Below are 18,273 nucleotides of genomic sequence, written 5' to 3'. Positions count from 1 at the left end.
AAAATATCTGCAAGAAACAGAAAACTACAACAGGCTAACAAAATTTAAGGAAGAACCAACAAGAAAGGATAACACGGTAATAAGAAATTAAAAAAAAAAAACAGAACACTGAAAAATAAATAACTAAATCAGAAACTTAGTTTGCCAGAAGATTAACATAACAGAAGAGAAAGTGTGGAAACTAGAGGGTAGCCACAAAAATTACACATAAAGAAAATGAATGATGGTGCCAGCATTGTGTCACAGTAAGTAAGGCCTCCACCTGCAAGGCCAGCATACTACTTGGGCATCACTTTCAGTCTCAACTGTTCCACTTTCATTCTAGCTGTCTGCTATAGCCTGGAAAAAGCTGCAGAAGATGACCCAAGGGCCTGGGCCCCTGCCCCATGTGGGAGACCTGGAGGAAACTCCAAACTCCTGGTTTTTGACCTGGCCCAGCCCTGGCATTGCAGCCATTTGGGGAATGGAACAGTGAATCAAAGGTTTCTCTCTCTCTCTCTGGTTCTTTCTCGCTCACGCTCTCTGTCTCTCCCTCCCTCTAATACTGCCTTTTGAATAAATAAATAAATCTTTCTAAAAATAAAAACACAGAACACACTTATGAAAGACTACAGGCCGGCGCCGCGGCTCAATAGGCTAATCCTCCACCTAGCGGCAACGGCACACCAGGTTCCAGTCCCGGTCGGGGCGCCGGATTCTGTCCAGGTTGCCCCTCTTCCAGGCCAGCTCTCTGCTGTGGCCCGGGAGTGCAGTGGAGGATGGCCCAAGTGCTTGGGCCCTGCACCCCATGGGAGACCAGGAGAAGTACTTGGCTCCTGCCTTCAGATCAGCGCGGTGCGCCGGCCACAGCGTGCACCAGCCATGGCGGCCATTGGAGGGTGAACCAACGACAAAAGGAAGACCTTTCTTTCTGTCTCTCTCTCTCACTGTCCACTCTGCCTGTCAAAAAAAAAAAAAAAAAAAAAAAGAAAAAGAAAAAAAAGAAAAAAGAAAGATTACAGACTTATGACAATACAGCAAGAAGGTCTAATATGCATCTCAGGATAACAGTCTCAGGAGGACAGGGGAAAGAAGGTGAGCAGAGGTAGGAACCAAAGAAATAATTTCTATGAATACTGAAGAACTGATGATGATGATAAACCATAGATTGAAGAAAAACATGAATCCCAAACAGAATAACTAAAAAGAAATGGATACTAGCACACACAGACCAACAGCAGACTTCTGATAAGCAACTAGGAAATTCTCACTGGGAAACCAATCATCATAAAGATTACTATAAAATAGGAGCTGGCGCTGTGGCGCAGTGGGATAACGCCCTGGCCTGAAACGCTGGCATCCCATATGGGTGCCGGTTCAAGACCCGGCTGCTCCACTTCTGATCCAGCTTTCTGCTATGGCCTGGGAAAGCAATAGAAGATGGCCCAAGTCCTTCGGCCCCTGCACCCACGTGGGAGACCGGGAAGAAGCTCCTGGCTCCTGGCTTCGAATTGGTGCAGCTCCAGCCATTGCGGCCAACTGGGGAGTGAACCAGCAGATGGAAGACCTCTCTCTCTCTCTCTGCCCCTCCTCTGTGTAACTCTTTCAAATAAATAAATAAATCTTTAAAAAAAAAAAAAGAGCACTATAAAATAAAGCAAGGATCCTAGTTCTTGACAGGCAGGATAGTACAGCAGTTAACAGCACAGACACTGAAACTAAACTGTACTAGGTTTGAATTCAAAAAACACTACTTATTTGCTTAGCTGTGTGATTTTCAGCAAGTTACTTAATGTTTCTATACTCTTCAGTTCTCTCATCTATAAAATAAGTTAAAATTTTATCTTTCTCAAAATACGTATAAAGTAATTAAAACGGTATCATCTGCAAAGGGCTTTATAGCCCACAATTTTTCAGTTAACTACCAAAAGTACATAAACTGAATATGTAATAAAAAGATGCCCACTTTTGCAATCACAAGTGAAATTATGTATCTAACTTATTCAATCAATAATATTCCCCAGATTAAAAATAGAGATCCAGATCTGACTCAAGTGAGTCACTTCAACTTGATTCCAGCACCTTCCTAGTAGTAAAATTTTACTACACTACAATATACTACACTACAACAACAGTCACCTTACCTCCAGCTGACATTTTCATCACTCATGAAAACCAGTTACTAAGTAAGTGCAAACAGCAAGATATGAGAGTGGTGGATGAGGTCAAAACCACAAACTACCCTGAAACAAACCTTCAAACTGAACCAGAGTAAAATTAAATAAATGTGAAAATCTTTAAAAGAGATGACAAAGCTGAAAGCAGTCACAGGAAATCTGCTCTCTGAACACCATGTTATCAAACACTGCCTTCACTTGTACCAACATAGAAAAATCAGATTCCACTGCGAGTATACAAAAGTAATATCTCTAACTCATTACTTTGGTTGCAGGCTGTGCACAAAATTATATGCTTACAAACACATAAAATTCATTCAAATAAAAACATAACAGGGAAACGCAAACTAACAAACTACAGTCCAACAGTTCATGGAGTTTTCTGAACTTCCAGCATATGCTTTGGATGACTCTGAGCAGACCATGACTACAGAACACACTGCACCCTCCAATCTAGTCAGAGCTGACTCACACACAAGACCTACTCCCGGGAGTGGAGCGCCTCTCTGCAGGCTCCTCCATCAGTAACAGGATACACCCACTACCACACTTCCATCCTGGCACTTCCACCCACCCCAGTGCTGTGCAGTATCTAAACTCAAGACCACTGGCCTAGAAGATGGGAAAAGGAAGAATTCCAAAGAAATGAAAGCGAGCAACACCGGTTCAAACACTGTCAACCCCTGTATCCTGGGCTGCTTTATCAATATTCATACACACTCCCTTTGTCCTGATGTCACACACATGAAGGAAGCTTGTAATTTTCACATGGCTCTCTAAGTAGATCAGACTACAGAAGAACACACTTTATTTTGCCTCATCATAATTAGAAATTTAACTCTTTTCCTGAATACTTACTAAATCCCTGAGCACTGGACTGTGAGCTGATTATTGTGAAAGAATACCATGAATCCACCCATCAGAAACATGGCAGTCTTGGTGGGATCACTCACCCAGACTTTGCGTCAGAAAGCCAAGGATCAGCCCTTACAACATTGACTTATCTAGGAAAAGCCAGCTGGAACCCAAATGTCAACCAGCCAGGCTCTCCCCATGTCACCACAACACCTGCTGTGCATCTTATTTCCCAGTGAAAATAAACAGTAATTACTTCACTGACACTGGGCCTACATTCACAGACATTTAAAACTGAGTAGCATAGTTTCTTCACTTCATCTCAAAAGATTTTCTATTCTCTCTCACTTGCCCCTTCCTCTACTGGTGCCTCTTATATTTTAATTCACATCACCCTACTATCTGAGCTTGTAAGGGCACAAACAAGATTGACAAAAGCAGGACAAACGGGAAAATCAAGCCGGCAAGCCAGAGAGAAAATATGTCCCTGAACAAAGTATATCATAGAAAAACAATCCCTGGGCCCGGTTAATCCCACAGATGTCTCTGCTGCACAGCTGCCATGCTGGCCACGTAGGACTTCAGAACAGTCGCACAGGAGTTCGCTTTCCCTGCTACCCCAACCCATATCCAGGACTTCTGAAGCCCTGGGTGCCAAGCAATGGCCAACCATACCACCAGAAAAAGAAATCAGAGAAAGTTCTTGGAAATACGTTTTTAGAAGATGCAATCCTAAGTCAAAAGGACCACACTGCAGTGTCCAAATGGTTGAATCACAGAGAGGTACTGCTTTTTAATTTTCACAAAATTAAAAACGTATCCCTTAATCAAAAAAATAATGCCCAAATTCACAAACTGAAGTCTACAATACTGGCCAAGTACAAAGACTGATTTTTGTGGCAGAGAAAATCACCAACATCCTACCTGCATGTGAAGAGCAGAATGATGTGAAGAAGCTAATTAGCAAAACATCAGTTATGCACATCATTTTCCCTTTTAAGGAAATAACAAGGAACCAATTAAGGAAAAAGAAACATAAACTTACCAGTTTAATTGCCACATATTCATTTGTGTATAAATTTTTCCCTTGAAAAAGAAAGAAAAAAAGTCAGATTTTGTCAGTAATTAATTTTTAAAGATATAATATGTAAAATTATGCTTTTGGAGGAAAAAGCACATAATATATTGAAGTGAAGCATACGTTCTTGCTTCTAACTATTCAGCAACAATACTCTTTACTGAGGAAATATTTAATTTCATGATCAACTCCGTGTTGTATTTAGTATTTCATCTAGTTTCAGAGCAGAAAGTGATACTAACAAATACACAGATGGAAACACACTGATTTTTTGTACCACTGTATTCAAATAAGAAAGTAATCAACAGTCAAACACATGTTAAGTGAACTGTGAAACCAAAACTCCTACCTAAAAACAGAAATACAAAATTTCTTTCCTGACCATCATTTCATGTTAACTTCTTCGTTATTATGGGATACAATCTTATTAGGGTTCATGTTTAATCTAGTACATATAGCAAACACGGCATACATTTAAAATAAAATGAAATCATAGAGCCAGCACAGTGGTATAGTGTAGCTTAAGACGCTGCCTGCAACACTGGCATCCCATTCGGTTGCCAGTTCCGGTCCCAGGTACTTCAATTCCCATTCCATTTCCCTGGTTTGAGTTCCAGGACCCTGGCTTCAGCCTGGCCCAGCCCCATCCGTTGCAGCCATTTGGAGAGTGAACCAGCAGAGCTCTCTCTGTCTCTCCCTCTCTCTGTAACTCTGGCTTTCACCTGGATAAAGAAAACTTCTTGTAAAAAAATACTATGAATAAAGAGAAAACCGTTACTCACTAATGAGCGCTGATAAATTATTTAACCTCTTTGAGGGAAAAAAGAATTATTTGTGGCTCATCTCACACCCAAATTAATTGCAAGTATTTTAAGAGTTAAATATATGCTATAAAGTAAGAAAAACTTTTTATCATCCCAAGACAGGGAGTAATTTCTGAGCATTACAGGATATAAAAAAGATCCAATTTTTAAACAAATTTGGTTGGAAATTTTCAACTTCTGGAATGCTGAAAAAATAGACCATATTTCAGAAAGAACAAGTGAATGACAAACCAGAATAGAGATTTAATATCATGAACATGTAAAAGATTCCCATGAATTATAGTAATCTGTGGCAATGTTAAATCAACTTTAATGCAGAAAAGTCCAGCGTGTCAACATCTGTAGCCTAAGCAAAAAACTACAGGGAATTTTGGAAGAAATAACAACTTAATAAATATATAAATTAATATGTTTCTTTATAAGTATATTCAAAAGAATGAAAATGAGGAGTAGTACAACTTGGTATTTCTGAATTTCTAACATTTTTCCAACATGTATTATATTTTATATTAAATAAAAATAGATCAATGAAATGTTTTTTAAGACTGGAACTAACTGGCCCTGGTCATAGTGGTAACAGAACACGGGGTGGGCAGCAGCAGCTTTCACACTCGTGTTTCTGCACACGGCAGCTGCCAGATGGTGGTAACACCTCCCAGCAGAACCTCAGCCTCACACAATCGCCACCACTGGACAACAGTGTTTCTTCATATCCATATCATAACACTTCTCTGAATTTTGTCATTTTACACAAAAATGAGCAAAAACAGAGTGAAGATAAAAAAAAAAAAAACAAGCATTCTTACTAATGCTAAGGCCTAAAATCTCACAAATTCAATACAGTTGGCACAAAGATGGAACTCCACGCCAGTACAAAGGGTGGGAAACATTAATCTCTACCCAAGTACTCACCGAACTTATCAAATATAATAAAGACTGTTTCATATTTTTGTTGATTAGTTCACCATATAAGCACACCGTCATTTACATTTCCAAAGATCCACTTTGTAGGAAGATTCAGGTATCCCCTAATAAGCTTACAGTGAGTAAAGATACTTACAATGAGGAACGTAATCTTGGGGAACTGTTATCTAACTAACAAATGAATAACTCTGGTTTTGAGTTCAAAGATGGAATTTCTGTTTCATCAAGACATTATCATCTTTTCATAACTGTTTTGTTTATCTTCATTATTCACAAGTATGCAGGGGAAAAATTCACAAGATGTTACATTAAATATGGACTCCACAAATCCAAACACATCAAATGCTTTTAAAAGTATTATTTTTATAGCTCTTACATAATTTGGTATCTACCTTTTAGGTCACAGCATACAGTGCTAAATTCAGTGCCGGCACTGTGGTGTAGCGGGTAGAACCACCGCCTGCATTGTGGGCATCCCAGATGGACGCCAGTTCAAGTCCCAGATGCTCTACTTCCAATCCAGCTCCCTGATAATGCACCTGGGAAAGCAGAAGGCTTGAGCCTCTGCACCCACATGGAAGAACTCGCAAGACACTCCTGGCTTTGGACTGGCCCAGCTCCAGTCTTGCAGCCATTTGGGAAGTAAACCAGTGGATAAAAGAGCATCTCTCTCTCTACCTCTCCATCTCTCTCTCTCTCTCTCTAACTCTGTTTTTCAAATAAATAAATCAATCAAGTGCTAAATCTTAAAAGCATCTTCTATTTTTGAACATTCAAGATAATGGGAGTCACAGTTATATACATGAACAAAGATTAAACACAAATGTATTTTCATCATTTAGCATAGCCATAGCCTCACACAGTTAGCCTTCAATGAGTGTGTGTTTCACACACAAACAAATGATGCACAAACTATGTGTGTGTATGGTATGGTTGAGAGGGAGGGAATATGGGTGCGGAGGGAATCACATTCAAACAAGTCTCCAAGAGGTCTGGGGCCAGTTAACCCAAGTTTTAATCCAATTTCAAAAGACATATCTAGTAGCACATACTGCGACATTGAACTTCAAATGACACTTTCACCCATGTTGTGGTACTGAAGTGATAATCATGTTCTTCAGAAACTATGTAAGCTCATATATTTATAGCAGGGTCTCCTAATTGTCCATCGATACCCACTGTCCGCTTCGTTTGAATACCCACATTTGAAAATGGCTGCAGCTAGAGGCAGCATTTCCCAGCCTCTCTCTCAGTTCCGCGTGGCCAGGTGATTGAGTTCTGGCCTGGGTGGACTTGAGATAGACCACTCCCCACTCCCAGGAATGTCTCTTCTTGCCAGCTGGGAGATGGCAAAAAATGGAGCAATCACGCGGCACAGACTGAGTCACACATTGAGAATACAGAGGTCCCATGGCCGGCGCCGCGACTCACTAGGCTAACCCTCCGCCTGCAGTGCCGGTACTCTGGGTTCTAGTCCCAGTTGCTCCTCTTCCAGTCCAGCTCTCTGCTGTAGCCTGGGAAGGCAATGGAGGATGGCCCAAGTGCTTGGGCCCTGCACCCGCATGGGAGACCAGGAGGAAGTGCCTGGCTCCTGGGTTCGGATCGGCGCAGCGCACCAGCCGTAGCAGCCATTTGGGGGGTTAATCACCTAAAGGAAGACCTTTCTCTCTGTCTCTTTCTCTCAACTGTCTAACTGTGCCAGAAAAGAAAGAAAGACAGAAAGACAGACAGAAAGGAGGGAAGGAAGGAAGGAAGGAAGGAAGGAAGGAAGGAAGGAAGGAAGGAAGGATCGATCCAGAGGACCCAGAAGCCATGAATGCTCTCCTTCTGGTCTGTGTTACATTAGAAAAAAATGAACTTTTCAATAACAACCACTATCCTGGGAACTTTCTGTTAGAACTTCAGGTTCTTTACTTCTTTACTTAGCTATTTCTTTATGTAAGTTTTATAATACCCTTCAGTTAGAAACAACAGAAAACCTATACACATTAAAATGAAGAACACAGCCAAATCTGCCCATGTATTTGATGTTTTATTGAATGGCCTGCAGAATTCTGAACAAAACAGTTCTCCAGTACATACAACAAAATAAGTAGGGTTACGAGCTGTACAGCAATAGAAAGAGAAGCAACAAAAATGAGAAGTTGGGCAAACTCCTGAAGCAGAGTTAATTGTGTCCAAATTTATAACGGCTTATTTCAGATATGGCGATTCCTAAATAACATGCACCACTCCTGCTCAGCGCTCTCTGGGTGATGACCAGTCAGGTGTAGCACAAGAGGACGCAGAAAAGGCCCCAGTGCCCCAGTCTCACAGCTCTAAAGCGACGGAGTGGCACTGCAGGCCACACAGGGTCACCGAGACAACAGCAGGTGTTAGTTAGGGAGGCAGAGAACGGGAGCAGGAGGAGGGCTTCGGCGAGGCCTTTACCAGAGACTCCAGGGCAAGGCAAGGCAGGATACAACAAACAGCGGGGGGCCAGCTAGCTGGACTAGCTCAGTGACCAGTGCGCTAGAGAGGTGGTCCCCACCTGCCTGCTGCCTGGTCCTGAAATGGTGTACTGACCAGGGAGAGGCCGTGTGCTGATGAGCTGGTTGGCTGCATATCAAACATGTGCACGCAGCATCGTCTTCTGCTGTCTCTAGGAACTGGCAGATCCCAGAAGGGGCCAGGTGTTCTAGCCAGAAAGGTTTTTTTAAGACGTCTAAACTTCATAACAAAGAAAATCATTTAAAATGTATGCCATAAAACCCTGTTTTTTAGCCATATTTGGTCTCATTCAGTGCCTGTGAAAAAACACCCCTCAGGGTTCCAGTTAACCAACACTAGAGATACATCTACCACCAACTGTGCAGGCCCTGGCACCAACACATAAAGATCAAATGACACCACAACTACATCAAGTCAACTTTTTAAGAATCCCATCAAGGGTGCATGTACCAATGCCATCTCACTAGTCCAAGTGATCAGTTTCTGTTCACAATTGATCATAATGATAGGACTAAGAGTCAAAGGGATCACATAAATAAGACTAGTGTCTGCTAATACTAACTGATAGAATAAAAAAGGGAGAGAACAATCCAACATGGGAAGCGGGATACACAACAGACTCATAGAATGGCGGATGTCCTAAACAGCACTCTGGCCTCAGAATCAGCCCTTAAGGCATTCGGATCTGGCTGAAGAGCCCATGAGAGTATCTTGGAAAGCCAAGATACTCTGGCCAAAAAAAAAAAACAAACAAACAAACACAAACAAACCTAAATGAAAAATCTCTGTGAGATCCCAGTAGAAAGAATGGGCCATCAAAGAAGGAGGTACCTTTCTCTGAAGGGAGGAGAGAACTTCCACTTTGACTATGACCTTGTCTAAATAAGATCAAAGTCGAAAAACTCAAAAGGCTTCCATATAGCCTTGGCAACTCATGACTACAGCCTAGGGAGATTACTGACGCCATAAACAAGAATGTCAATTTGTTAAGTCAACAACAGGAGTTACTGTGTACTTACTCCTCATGTAGGATCTCTGTCCTTAATGTGTTGTCCAATGTGAATTAATGCTACAACTAGTACTGAAACAGTATTTTACACGTTATGTTCTGTGTGGGTGCAAACTGATGAAATCTTTACTTAATATATACTAAATTGATCTTCTATATATAAAGATAATTGAAAATGAATCTTGATGTGAATGGAATGGGAGAGGGAGCGGGAGATGGGAAGGTTGCAGGTGGGAGGGAAGTTATGGGGGGAAAAAGCCATTGTAATCCATAAACTGTACTTTGGAAATTTATATTTACTAAATAAAAGTTTAAAAAAAAAAAAAGAATTGAGTATAGGGCCGGCACAGTGGCTCACTTGGTTAATCCTCCACCTTGCAGCACCAGCACCCCATATGGGCACCGGGTTCTAGTCCTGGTTGCTCCTCTTCCAGGCCAGCTCTCTGCTGTGGCCCAGGAAGGCAGTGGAGGATGCCCCAAGTGCTTGGGCCCTGCACCTGCATGAGAGACCAGGAGGAAGCTCCTGGCTCCTGGCTTCGGATCAGCACAGTGCTTGCCATAGTGGCCACTTGGGGAGTGAAGCAACGGAAGGAAGACCTTTCTCTCTGTCTGTCTCTCTCACTGTCTATAACTCTACCCATCAAAAAAAAAAAAAAATGGAAAATAAAACAAAACAAAACAAAAAAACAACAAAAAAGAATCAAGTACATATAAAAATAATAAATACATTAATTTAAATATTACTTAAATTATTGTATTAAATTCTTACCTTTAAAAAAAACTCATGTTCAATTTTTTAACTAATTATGCGTAAGAACCGTTCCAGAGACCAGTGTTGTAGCATTGGCAGGTTAAGCCACTACTTGCAATGACATACAACATGGGCAACAGTTCCAAACCCAGTTGCTCCATTTCCAATCCAGCTCCCTGCTAATGGCCTGGGGAAAGCAGTGGAGGATGGCTAAAGTGCACAGGCCCCTGCAACACATGTGGAAGATTCGGAAGAAGCTCCTGTCTCCTGGCTTCAGCCTGGCCCAAATACTCTTTTAAAAAAAACAATTATTTTATTTATTTGAAAGTCAGAGTTACACAGAGAGAGAAGGAAAGGCAGAGAGAGAGAGAGAGAGAGAGAGAGAGAGAACAGTCTTGCATTCCACTGGTTCACTCCCTGAATGACTGCAACAGCCAGAGCTGAGCTAATTCGAAGCCAGGAGCCAGGAGCTGCTTCCATGTCTCCCACGCAGGTGCAGGGGCTCAAGGACTTGGGCCATCTTCTACTGCTTTCCTGGGCCATAGCAGAAAGCTGGATTGGAAGAGGAGCAGCCAGGACTCGAACCAGTGCCCATATGGGAAGTCGGCGCTGCAGGCTGGGGCTTTAACCTGCTATGCCACAGTGCCGGGCCCCCAAATACTCCTAAGAGTATTGTTTTCATTGGCTCTTACATACTCTGTTATCTACAAGATCAAAGCAGAAAATGCTAATTCCAGGGCCAGCACCCTTGTGGAGAGTTAATCAGCAGAAGGAAGATTTCTTTCTCTGTCTCACCCTCTCTCTGTAACTCTGAATTTCAAATAAATAAATAAATCTTTTTAAAAAATAACTGTTCCCGAGGCAGCACTGTGGCACAGCAGGTAAAGCTACCGCCTGCGACGCCAGTATCCCATATGGGTGCCAGCTGGAGTCTCAGCTGCTCCACTTCTGATCCAGCTCCCTGAGAACGGCCTGGGAAAAGCAGCAGCAGATGGTCCACGTGTCTGGGCTGCCGCACCATGGTAGGATACCCAGATGAAGCCTCTTGCTCAGCCCGGGCCGTTTCAGCCACTTGCAGAGTGAACCAGCTGATGGAAGTCCTCTGTCTCTGCCTCTCCCTCTCCCTCTGTAACTGTGACTGTCAGATAAAAAAAAAAAAAAAAAAAAAAAAAAACTTAAAAAAAAAAACTGTTTCAACAGGGATACTAGGTTCCATCTCTCCTTGGGGCATCTGGACATGGAGAATATTCTAAGTTGTGGGTAGACTTGCCAACTCCTAGCTTCTGCACAAAAGGCTGAACGGCCTACAAGGTGTGGGACAAACTTCTACCAAAAAAAAACGAACTGTTCAGCCCAAATACCAACAGCACCTTTGTTGAAACCTGCTTACATATAAATGAATACCTTCTTATCTAACACTAACCACAAAAAATTTTAGTCTCAGGAACCAAATATTCAAGATAAGTCTACAAAATAAGGTTTTAAGGAAAAGAATTTTAAGAATCCAAACCTGTTTTTTTTTTTTTTTAGTATAGAAAGAATAATGCTTATACTAACTTCTTCTAAACTGAGAAACCACTGTGGACTTTTTACAAAAGCAGTGAAATGACCGGTTAGTCGTCTAAATAAGGAAAGAAAGATGACTTAATTAGCTTAACAAGTATATGTATTGTAAATATATATGAAACATAGGTGCACATGCAAATGTATGTGGATATATATAAATCTACATCAAACACTGAAAGATTAGACAGAACAACCTCAAATTGCCATACTATTCCTATCCTGCTTATTCACGGACTATGAAAGAAATGGCTGTTCTACTGTCTTTCCGGTATTCAGCACCTGCAGTTTTAGTATATGGTACATGTAGTTCCTCATGCTGCCCTAGTTAAAAATGGCTCATGAATATACATGCACGTATGTATATTACACCTATACACAGTTATTTTGAAATAAATAAATTCTGAATAAAAATCACTAAATTATATGCAGTGTTGGTCTTCTTACATTATCATCTAAACTGAATCCTCTAAATAACCTGGAAGTGGAAAAAATCCCATTTTAAAGTTAAGAAAGCTGAGGCCCTCAGTGCTTAAACAACACTAGAACACAGTGGCAGGTAACATATTTCTGTTGTTCTGGTGTGTTATTGGTGACTAATCGTGCCTACACATGGTTTAAATACTGGCTGGATGCTGTTCAAAGTCAGACAACCAGATAATGTGGTTTCTCTAACTGCAAAGTCAGAAACATTTTAAGAAGTTCAAAGTATTTAATTCAATATCATTCAAAATCAAAATATAGAATGTTCCCCTTTCAAATATATAAGTTCCTACAACGTGTCACAGAGCCTGCCAGAGACATCCGGTTACATCTATGCATAAAGTATGTCACTGTCTTTTATTGGCTTGCTTCAAATTAACATTAATTCACATTTAAGATACCAAACTAGCACAAGGAAGGAGTCACTACAAATCAGTGTTTTACAAGATGAAGAAGACAAACAGGTAAGTAGATAAACATACAATTTGATTTATTTATAGCAGCAAGGTCCAATCTAAAGAAAATTCTGAAGCCAGTTTTGTTTTTCCTTTTACTTCTGAAGTTGGCATTCCTGGTGGTCTACTGGCCAGAGCCCTCCTGGTACCTCAAAACTTAACTCCGCCAGAACCATGCCACTCTCTTTATTTCTCTCCAGTAGAGAGGGCAGGAGTTCACAGGCCTAGATTTTGATCCCAAGTCTGTCATTAACTTGCTCTGACCTCTGGCAAAATTTCCCTCTCTGTTTCTAATGCCTTAAGTGTAGACTTAGACGGTTTCACTCGACCTGTGCTTCCTCAAGCTGCCAGCTTACAGCAGTCTGAGCCAATACGCTCAGGCCCCTGCCCAGATATAGATCCCTGAGCCCCACCGCAGACATGCATGAGGATGGAGAAGCTCACAGAGAAAATACACTAAAGTTCATCAACGTAATCTTCACTAACTTTATGCAGTTTCAGTACACTACCTTGACTTTCAGTCATAAACAACCATTTAACAACTGCTCCTGAAGTGAACATATCTGTAAAAGTAACCAAAAAAAATCTTCCTAAAGGACAAACTGCAAAGGTTTCACTGGCAGTTATTACAGCCTGCTGGGCTTTTTTAATCGACTTTCTATATTCTGGATGTTTAATCTCAACAAAGTAAATATGCCTGTGTTAGGGGATTCCTTACAAACAAAAATATAAGTGCATGAGAAATTTTCTACATGTGCATTCTTTAAAATCACTACAAATAAACAACTAAATCATTTTCTTTAAAAAAAAATCTTCCACTTTAAAAAGTAAAGCTTCTAACATATGGAAATACAATTAACTCACCTAATCGTAATTCTCCAAAATTGCCACACCCGATTTTCTTTCCGACTCTGAAGTTAGGTCCAACCATTAAAACTCCAGAAGAAGAAGAACCGGTTCCTCGAGCACTGTGCCCCGACCGACCACTAGGCCGTGCCATTCTGTCATCTGATTTGTCCTTGTCTTTCTTTTTATTATCCATATCAAGTTTGCGGTACTCCACTTTGAATTCTTGAATCAAGACCAGCACACTGAAATAGGGTATTGTGAGAGCAGGTACATCACTAGGGTGCTGCACCAAGTGGGCAACGTCAACATTCAAACTGCAGTAGGTAGTCAGTTAGCTGGAGCGTGTTCATCCCATTCGTGAAAATTTTGCTCAGCTGTCTTTTCAGCAAAACATGTCTTCAAAGTTATCTTTTTAATGACGTGAGGTGCTATTGATAGAGAGCTGGAAAATGAAAAGAAAATCAGTCAGCTAAGAAATGCAAAATATGTTTGGAAAAATTAGACAACGTAACAAAATGTTGGGCAATAAATTACGGCTATTTGCTGATGTCCACAGCAAGGGGTGGGCATTAAGCGTAGCAGTTAGTTGCCACGCGGGATGTCCACACCCACAGCAGTTAGTTAGATGCCACCCGGGATGTCCACACCCACAGCAGTTAGACGCCACCCGGGATGTCCACACCCACAGCAGTTAGTTAGATGCCACCCGGGATGTCCACACCCACAGCAGTTAGATGCCACCCGGGATGTCCACACCCACAGCAGAGGGCCTAGGTTTGAGTCCCTGCTCCTCTCCTGATTCCAGCTTCCTGCTAATTCTGACTTTGGGAGGCAGCCAACATCAAAGACCTAGACTGAGTTCCAGACTCCTGACTTTGGCTCATCCTAGCCTATAGCTGATGCAGGTATTTGGGGAGTGAATAAGCAGTTATGAGGTCTCTACTTTCTCTTTGTTTCTCTCTCTCAAAAATAAATAAATTTAATAAATGTATTTAAAAATTTAAAAACACAGTAGTCTTTTAAATTAACCATTATTCTACCAAAGACAACACAAAAAAAAAATTACAGGGTTTGATTATTTCTTTTTCTTTTCTTTTCTTTTTTTTTTTTTTTGGACAGGCAGAATGGACAGTGAGAGAGAGACAGAGAAAGGTCTTCCTTTGCCGTTGGTTCACCCTCCAATGGCCGCCACGGCTGGCGCGCTATGGCCGGCGCACCACGCTGATCCGAAGGCAGGAGCCAGGTGCTTCTCCTGGTCTCCCATGGGGTGCAGGGCCCAAGCACTTGGGCCATCCTCCACTGCACTCCCTGGCCACAGCAGAGAGCTGGCCTGGAAGAGGGGCAACCAGGACTAGAACCCAGTGTGCCAGCGCCACAAGGCGGAGGATTAGCCTAGTGAGCCGCAGTGCCAGCTTGATTATTTCTTAAAACTAAAGGAATAAACATATACCCACTGTTTCAAAAACTAATAAACATTCACTAATCTAGAACTTTCAACTTAAAATCACCTCAATTAGAAATAAAATACTTGGGGCCATGTTGTGGCACAGAAGGTTAAGCCTCCACGTGCAGTGACAGCCTCCAATGTGGGCACCAGTTGGAGAACAGGCTGCTCCACCTCCGATCTAGCTCCCTGCTAATGTACCCGGGAAAGCAGTGGAATATGGCTGGAGTCCTTGAGACCCTAAACCCACATGGGAAACCCAAAGAAGCTATTGGCTCCTTCCTGGCTTCAGATCAGCCCAGCTCTGGCTGTTATAGCGAACCAGCGGATGGAAGACATCTTTCTCTTTCTCTATTTCTATTTCTCTTTCTTTCTTTCTTCTCTCGCCATATCTCTGCCTTTCACATAAATAAATAAATCCTTAAAAAAAAGATACTCAAAAAGTTCCAAAAGTCCTATCTAAAATCTTCAGGGAGCCAGCGCTGTGGCATAGCAGGTTAAGCTGCGACCTGAAGTGCCAGCATCCCATATGGGCACCAGTTCGAATCCCAGCTGGTCTACTTCTGATCCAGCTCTCTGCTGTGGCCTGGGAAAGCAGTGGAAGATGGCCCAAGTCCTTGGGTTCTTGGACCTGCATGGGAGACCTGGAAGCAGCTCCTGGCTCCTGACTTCAGATAGGCACAGCTCTGACCACTGCAGCCATCTGGGGAGTGAACCAGCAGATATACGACCTCTCTCTCTGTCTCTGCCTCTCTGTAACTATGCCTTTCAAATAAAATAAATCTTTAAAAAAATAAAATCTTCAATTCAAAACCAGAAAAACAGAATACTTTTCAAAAATTAGTAAAACATTTTAATAAAAATATCTTCCTCATGTTCACATGTAATAATTTTCAAAGTCTTTTCAAATACACATTCTCACTTGATCTTCATTTCTTCAAATATTTATCATGTTTCACTCTATACAGTAAAGCATCACAGAACTGATAATACAATGCACACTCCTGTTACCCCCCCCCCAAGGAAAATAATTTTTATGTAACATTTGAACTGGGCCTTAAAAAAAATGCAATTTCAGAAGACTAAGAAATTCGGAGAGGGCATCAGCCGTACGAGTTAGAAGTTAGATATGAAATTTTCTAATACACAGATGAAAACACTAAAGTTCAGGAAAATGTTCAAGACTTGAAGATTCTGCCCCATCCATCTTTCCTGTAGAAAACTTAGCCATAAATCATCACTCAATTCTGTAGTAAATATATAACTCTGCGTGGTCTACTTTCGTTTGCTTGAGAGATTTGAGTGGGTTCCTATTTTTTGGCCATTAAAGACGCTCTGACTTCAAAAGTGAGCCACTAATGTAGAAACTAGCATTAATGATAAGGACTTCCTATTTCTGAAATTAGTTAAAAAATTTAACCATAACAAGGGTTTTCTACTATTATTTTCTATACTATATTAATATTAATCTAATAATAATCTAAAGGGTTTTTTTTTTTTTTTGAGTATTTTCTAATTAATATTAAGCAACCCCCAAAATACAATTACAACACAACCTGTTTATGAACTTTCTGGGTTTTTGCCAAACTCTATTTGTGGATGAAACTGTGAGCTCCTGTTTACCATATGTAAAACTGAGTGAGATCTCTGCTTCCAGCTGTAATAGAGTAACTGATATTGAACAACCCCTCCTGTTGTAGATAACTACACAGCTGGACAAAACTGTTTGCAGGCATCAAAATCTGTTTGCAGGCATCAGATAACAGGCAGCCCAAACTGTGATCCCTGGGAAAAGACACACAGGTGGGTCCCACCCTCACCCAAGCTCAGCATAATTTCCTGACCTCAGCATGAGGCTCAGGCAGCACACAGACCACAGACTACAGAGTTAAAGCTGTTGAGAAGAGTGGAATTTGCAGGACATAGTACCAAACATGAGTGTGTCCCAGAGTGGGTGACGATGAGAAGGCAGCAGGGCAGAAAACTGGGTGACGTGTAAAGGAGAATACTCTGGAACGCTCTGCAGATAACGGGTAATGAGATCCTGGAGGCTGCACAGGACTGAAGGACTTTCAGGTCTGGTCCAGTCCTGCTGAGGAGCCTTAGGGAGATCCGAGGCACCCAGCTGAGGCATTACAAAGACCAAGTCTCATAAGTGAGGCCCACGCTCTCAAGTACAGACTACTCCAGACCAGCCTAAAACTGAAAACCAAGCCTAGGAAGGATTAAGAATAGCTCCCCATAACTTAACTGTGTCAACATTCTCAAAAATACTAGGACTCTCAATAATGTTAATTTATAATGTAAGCCATCTAATTGGCTAATGTAAGCCATCTAATTGCAAATTGTAGAACACGCAAAGAAGCAATAAATGTGACCCACAGTCAGGAAACAAAGATGTCAGAGGCTCAAGAAGCCCCTGATGTTTGAATGAGAAGACAAGATTTCAAAGCTTCTAAATCAGATGAGCCCCATTAACTGAAGAAAAGCAATACAACAGTAAAAAAAAATTTTCGAATGATGGATGAAAACGTCCCAATTTGGTCAAATATCAACCTACAAATTGAAGATACTCTAGCAATCTGATCATAAGAGAGAAATGCAAAGAAACTAAAACTAGGCACATCATAGCCAAAACAGACACACACACACATATAAAATCAATCACTGGAAGCATGTCATATAGTGAAACTAAACTTTTCGTCAGTAATAGTGGTGACCCACAAGAAAAAAAAAGAAAGATAATTTTTGAGCAATGAGGGTACAGGTTAAAAAAAAAATCCAATCCAGAATTATATATCAAACAAAGTTATTCTCTAAAAAAAGGTTTGAAAACAAATCATTTTCACATGAAGAGAGCTGAAAATTAGTCACCAGCAAACCTGCACAAGAAGAAATATTTTTAAATAGTCTTTTAAGTTGAAGTAAATCAGATGAAACCAGGCGGAAATGTGAAATGTCAAGAAGAAATGAAGTGCATTGGAAACAGGAAATGCATGGGTATTCTTCTCCTTTAAAATAAATTACTACTTAAAACATAAAGAATGCATTACTGGCCGGCGCCGCGGCTCACTAGGCTAATCCTCCACCTTGCGGTGCCAGCACACCGGGTTCTAGTCCCAGTCAGGGCGCCAGATTCTGTCCCGGTTGCCCCTCTTCCAGTCCAGCTCTCTGCTGTGGCCAGGGAGTGCAGTGGAGGATGGCCCAAGTGCTTGGGCCCTGCACCTGCATGGGAGACCAGGAAGCACCTGGCTCCTGGCTTCGGATCGGCTCAGCGCGTTGGTCGTAGCAGCCATTTAGGGGGTGAACCAACGGAAGGAAGACCTTTCTGTCTCTCTCTCACTCTTCCTGTCAAAAAAAAAGTATAACATCCAAAACTACAAAATAAAATT

At 41.4% G+C, this 18,273-nt stretch overlaps 1 protein-coding gene across 17 annotated transcripts in view; it reads right to left on the bottom strand.

Annotated features, from left to right (window-relative positions):
* The window catches only part of CSNK1G3 (casein kinase 1 gamma 3), a 133,345-nt gene that overhangs the window by 83,502 nt on the left and 31,570 nt on the right, over positions 1-18,273 (bottom strand). For all 17 annotated transcript variants that reach the window (XM_051843354.2, XM_051843350.2, XM_070076050.1 and 14 more), the window contains 2 exons: positions 13,453-13,879; positions 4,057-4,097 (listed from right to left, as the gene is read on the bottom strand). In XM_051843354.2, coding sequence (XP_051699314.1) covers positions 4,057-4,097; positions 13,453-13,630 — 219 coding nt within the window. In that variant the 5' untranslated portion in view covers positions 13,631-13,879. The remainder of the gene's footprint in view (positions 1-4,056; positions 4,098-13,452; positions 13,880-18,273) is intronic.

This window comes from Oryctolagus cuniculus, chromosome 6 (assembly GCF_964237555.1).
Source record: "Oryctolagus cuniculus chromosome 6, mOryCun1.1, whole genome shotgun sequence".
Classification (NCBI taxonomy): Eukaryota; Metazoa; Chordata; class Mammalia; order Lagomorpha; family Leporidae; genus Oryctolagus; species Oryctolagus cuniculus.
This window is presented reverse-complemented; position numbering and strand designations above follow the sequence as displayed.